General features: G+C 37.5%; 1 protein-coding gene across 1 annotated transcript; it reads left to right on the top strand.

The window, feature by feature from the left end:
* LOC105226232 (putative inorganic phosphate cotransporter) lies at positions 1–2,010 on the top strand. Its single transcript, XM_011205059.4, has 4 exons — positions 1–281; positions 470–606; positions 663–1,742; positions 1,812–2,010. Exons 1-4 carry the CDS (start codon positions 245–247, stop codon positions 1,992–1,994), a joined length of 1,437 nt encoding a protein of 478 aa, XP_011203361.2. The 5' UTR covers positions 1–244; the 3' UTR covers positions 1,995–2,010.
* The last annotated feature ends 3,990 nt before the right edge of the window (positions 2,011–6,000 follow it).

The raw sequence follows: 6,000 nt of genomic DNA, 5'->3' as shown, positions 1-6,000 counted from the left end.
TATATTTATGTTGCTAATTTGGAGTCACCACTAAATGTTAAATTGATTTAGGACGCCTTTTGAGTCACCCTAACGCTAATGCCGCTGCTCACTCTACACTAACTATGAACACAGCGAAAACTGTTAGATGCTTTTCATTGCTCGATCAATCAACTTGTTTGTTTGCAGGTCCATTAAAAATTTGTGTGTTTCTGAACCTTAAGTTCTACTTTTTTCGAACAGTGTGACAAAGACTGAATATTAAATGGAAAACAAGCCGATAGATGATAACAAAATTAAAGGTTTGTAAAAAAATTCGACAGGCGCTAACTGCTTCGAGTGAATTTTTTTTGTTTTTTAAATTACGCAAAGTTCATGGCATCGAAAATCTGCATAAGAAATATATTTAATGTTTAACAACTAATAAGTAAAACAAATTACGTAATGTGAACCTTTTAAAAAATATTATGGAATTTTCTCTGTATTTCAGCACCACTCTTCGGTGCGCGTCATATACAGTGTATTCTAATATTTCTGGGACTCTCTGCAGCGGTCACGCAACGCGTAAATCTTTCGGTGGCGATAGTGGCAATGATGGATAAGAATTCCACAAACCCCAATTTTGAGGTTGGAAAACTTAAAAAATAATATTTTTTTCATAATCATAATTTTTTTTACCCAAGGAGTACCAATGGTCCGAGAAGACCAAATCCTACTTGCTCAGCGGTTTCTTTTGGGGCTATTTTGTGACACAAATACCGGGCAGTCAGTTGGCGCACAGATTTGGTGGTAAAATAACGCTACTCCTTAGTATAGTACTAAGTGGCTTCTTGGCTTTACTTACACCCCTGAGTGTACGTTTGGGTGATTGGCAAATGCTTTTCGCGCTGCGTTTGTGTCAAGGTCTCATACAGGGTAGCATTTTTTCTTCGATACACACACTGCTCTCCAAATGGATACCAGCCGAGGAGCGCAGCTCACTTGGCACCTTTTGTTATACTGGAATGGCCTTTGGTAGCGTGCTAATGATGTTGGTCAGCGGTTGGATTGCCTCCTCCAGCTTCGGTTGGCCGGGCATATTCTATTTCACTGGCTTATTCAGTTTAATTTGGGGTTTCGTTTGGTACTTTGTTGGTGCTAGCTCACCAAGCGCATGCAAATCGATGACTGCGGATGAGCGTTTGTATATTGAAACCGCAATGGTGACAACGTCTAAACCGGAGCATGAACATGCAGCCATGAAGACACCATGGTTGAAGATACTCACATCTGTGCCTTTTTGGGTGCTATTGTTGACACAGAGCAGCTACGCTTTTGGCTTTATGACAATGCTGACACAAATCCCTTCATATATGAAGAGCATACTGGGACAGGATATCAAGAGCAGTGCGCTCATGTCCTCAGCACCATATCTGGCTAATATGCTTTTGACATTTGTATTTTGTATTTTAGCCGACTTTTTGATGAAACGTGGCTACACCAGCGTCAATGCCAGTCGTAAGTTGTTTAACACTATCGGTTTTTGGGTGCCCGTTGTACCGATCATACTGCTCGGCTATATGAGCGCCGATCAGAGTGAGTTGGCGCTGGTTTTGCTGGTGATTGCTGTTGGTGTGAATACAGCCGGCTCTTTGGGTTTTCTCACCAATCATATTGATTTATCACCCAATTTTGCTGGTGTCCTTATGGGCATAGCGAATTGTGCGGCAAATGTTATGAGCTTATCGGCCCCACTGACGGTGGGCTTCATTGTCACAGATGCGGTTCGTATATTTTCTATTAATTATCTCCTTAGACTTACTTTTTTTATATTAAACGATCCTCAATTACAGAAAAATGTGCAGCAGTGGCGCATTGTCTTTTACATTGCCGGTGGCTTGTACTTCGTTGGCAATTTACTATTCATCTTCTTTGGCCAGACGAAAATCCAGCCCTGGAACTATCCTAAAACTGAGCGCGATGAGCGCGATCACATCCGATTTGAAACTATCAAAATGGAGACCGAGAAGATTTGAGAGGTCTGCGCATTTACATATGAAGTTGTAGATTATGGTATTTAAAAAATATTATATAGGGTGATTTTTTAAGAGCTTGATAACTTTTTAAAAAAAAAAACGCATAAAATTTGCAAAATCTCATCGGTTCTTTATTTGAAACGTTAGATTGGTTCATGACATTTACTTTTTGAAGATAATTTCATTTAAATGTTGACCGCGGCTGCGTCTTAGGTGGTCCATTCGGAAAGTCCAATTTTGGGCAACTTTTTCGAGCATTTCGGCCGGAATAGCCCGAATTTCTTCGGAAATGTTGTCTTCCAAAGCTGGAATAGTTGCTGGCTTATTTCTGTAGACTTTAGACTTGACGTAGCCCCACAAAAAATAGTCTAAAGGCGTTAAATCGCATGATCTTGGTGGCCAACTTACGGGTCCATTTCTTGAGATGAATTGTTGTCCGAAGTTTTCCCTCAAAATGGCCATAGAATCGCGAGCTGTGTGGCATGTAGCGCCATCTTGTTGAAACCACATGTCAACCAAGTTCAGTTCTTCCATTTTTGGCAACAAAAAGTTTGTTAGCATCGAACGATAGCGATCGCCATTCACCGTAACGTTGCGTCCAACAGCATCTTTGAAAAAATACGGTCCAATGATTCCACCAGCGTACAAACCACACCAAACAGTGCATTTTTCGGGATGCATGGGCAGTTCTTGAACGGCTTCTGGTTGCTCTTCACCCCAAATGCGGCAATTTTGCTTATTTACGTAGCCATTCAACCAGAAATGAGCCTCATCGCTGAACAAAATTAAAGCGCGAAACACATTTCGAACCGAACACTGATTTTGGTAATAAAATTCAATGATTTGCAAGCGTTGCTCGTTAGTAAGTCTATTCATGATGAAATGTCAAAGCATACTGAGCATCTTTCTCTTTGACACCATGTCTGAAATCCCACGTGATCTGTCAAATACTAATGCATGAAAATCCTAACCTCAAAAAAATCACCCGTTATAATAATTAAGTTAAATTGCTCTGGTGGCGCTGTTTGCGGTATACAGAAATCCAGTTTTAAAAATTAATTTAATTTAACAAACTAGAATTAATCATGTTTACATTTAGTGAAAAGAAAACTTCTATTATAACTGTTAATGCCCATATTGGCACATGCTTATTGAAGAAAAAAATAAAAGGCGAATGACGGCACCTTTCTAATTGTCATAATGCAGTTTTTGCACAACTGAAGTGAGCGCATTATCTCGATATAGGGACTTAGGGCTCTAGTCACTTAACAATAAGCCTCTTTTAACTAGTCAAGGTTTAATCATTTAAGTTGGTTTAGAGGAAGTAATAGAGGAGTAGTTTTTGAAGGGAAAAAAGTTTTATAATTCCAAAATAAAGAATGATATCAATAACCATAAAGAGCGTAACGAATTAATGAAAGCCTAGTGCTTACGTAGATAATTACCATTCAAGCGTCAATTTGAATTTTCAATTGTGTTGTTTGTTTCCGCTCAGTCTACTGAGTGAGAACAAATACACATATCTAGTTACTTTGACAGAAAAAAACACGGAAAAGTATTAACTATGACTTCGTAGAAACTCTAATACCCTTTACAGGTTCATTTCTTGTAGCAACTGTAAGTATAACTAAATCGAAAAACATTTTCCAAGTCCCTTCAAGGCGATTTAAGCGAAGGTTAGATTAGATTAGGAAGTCGATCCCCAAAAGCATGCCACTTGAACCGCTAGAAACGCCGGTCCATTGTGTTACCCAAAACTTCTATATAATAGATTATTAGGCCCTTAAAAGTCGACAAAGCGTTCTGAGTCCATTACAAAAATATATTTAGATGGGTAATGTACCCCTGGTTCGCCAAAGGTAAGACTGCCGAGATGTTTTATTCTCAGCCATGCAAAGCCTGAACAATGAAGCTGAAAGGGTTTAGATGTTTTCATAACACCATACTGCAAACTATAGTACAAGAAAGCTCCTGCGATCTACTTACTCTAGGTTAAAACGATCTTTCAGTCGCACAAGCGCGGGTTGTTGACTAGCGCTTTCGAAGCGCAAGTGAACTTTATTGAAATATTGCTAGAACACAAGCTAGAACACAACTTGGTCCCATTCTGATGTGTGCGAAGCAGCTAGCTCATCGATTTTGCAGTTACCAGAGATTCAGCAATAACTTGACGAATCTAATATTACTTTAGCTAGTTGCTATTTTTAGTGAGGACAGACATTACTTTTTCCTCCCAGCCTCGACCTATCCGTGAAAAACCTTGCTGTGCCTCTTCTCCAGCGACTCCTCCTCATAGACATACCCTTCGTTGGTATTTGGGCAGATAAAAAGCCACCAACAGTAGCTACTGCGACGCAGTGTTTTAAGGGATGCATTTGAAGGAGCATAGTTTCAGCGGATCTTTGGTCATTCTAATGCAACGGATCTCTTATAAAGATTTTTGTCTTGATTTTGTTTAACAGCTATATGTTATAGTGGGCCGATCTATCCTATTGGGATCCCATTAAGGCGGATCCGACGAATAAGCTGTTTCTTGCGGAAAAATTACCTATGAAAAATTTCAGATCGATATCTCAAAACCTGCAGAACCGGGTTTTAAATTAGAATATTAGAAATATGATATGATTTGTCTAACGGATTTAAAGAATCTTAACTGACAAAATTACTCATTTTCTTAACTATAACAGCAGGTGTTGCCTAGTTTTTGGCGCAGAATCTCTTGAATTGTTACTTATTTTGAGAAATTCCGAAAACTAAAACTTGTTTCCATCAGTAGATGGGTTCTTTTTATAATTAAAGATACATATCTTTTTCTCAAAGATATGGAAACGTTTAACGACGAACAGGGTGAACGTTTCCGCTATGACATTGCCAAGTATAAACACTGACAACTGAAAGTAGGCAATAATTGTTAGTACTCTACTTGAGCTATTTGTAGAGCAAGTAGTCTACTAAGCCTAAGATTAGTAAAGTAGATGTAAAAAAATTTGTTCCTGGTACTAAGTTTACTGATTGCACTTCCAAGTAACTGTTTCTATAAATAAATACAATGTAGATAAAGAGTTAAGAGGAATTATGCATTTTTAGCTATCAGCTATTTAAATAACGATTACCTTGAAAATATCGTTACCAGATCGTGCTAATACCTATTTTCATATAAATTATTATTTTACTAGCAAATGCTAATCTTGAACAATTTTTTCCACAATAAGGTAGTTCTTAATGTTTTCTAGTTTTCTGAAATATTTAGCGGACATTTATGCAATTATATTCAAAGTTTTGTGAATGATTTTGAACGAGATCCTGTACAAAAATAAAAACTAACTCAAAATATATTTTTGTTTTCAATGACAACCTCTTCTGATAAACGATAACCCAATCAATTCAAAAATGTTTAAAACAAAATTTAAAAAAAGGAAATTGCAATTTTTTTTAAATTATGTGGCAACCCTGCCAGTTGTAATTATTTTCTATCTTTGTGAAATACTTAAAATGCGGGTAAACAGTTAGATAAACAATTGCAATCAATTACTGCAGAATGCGCAACAACAGTAGTTAATATGCTATTTGCATAAGCAGCAAGCAGCAGATTTAGAAAATCATAAATCATACACATATGTATGTACATGTAGAACTCAACATGCTGAAAATAATTCATATGCTGTCTGTATGTATTTTTATGTTACATTAAGGTAATACGAATTCCAAGGCGTTAACGGAGCTACGACTAAACATGAAAAACACGTTAACTTCGGTTAACTTCACTGGCACATTCACTTCACAGGGTTTTTCAATAGGGCACTATAAAAGCAGACCGATAGGAACAGCAAACGACGCCATATTTTCCCGCTCTTTTGACATTTTTCTTCAGTAAGGTTTGCCATTTCTTTATGGAAAGATATACGATCCAAAAACAAATCGAAATTGTTAAAATTTACTACCGAAATTCGGAGTCAGTGGGCTCAACTTTAAGGGCGCTACGTCCAACTTATGATCGTCATAATCA

Source organism: Bactrocera dorsalis, chromosome 3, assembly GCF_023373825.1.
Source record: "Bactrocera dorsalis isolate Fly_Bdor chromosome 3, ASM2337382v1, whole genome shotgun sequence".
Taxonomy (NCBI): domain Eukaryota; kingdom Metazoa; phylum Arthropoda; class Insecta; order Diptera; family Tephritidae; genus Bactrocera; species Bactrocera dorsalis.
This window is presented reverse-complemented; position numbering and strand designations above follow the sequence as displayed.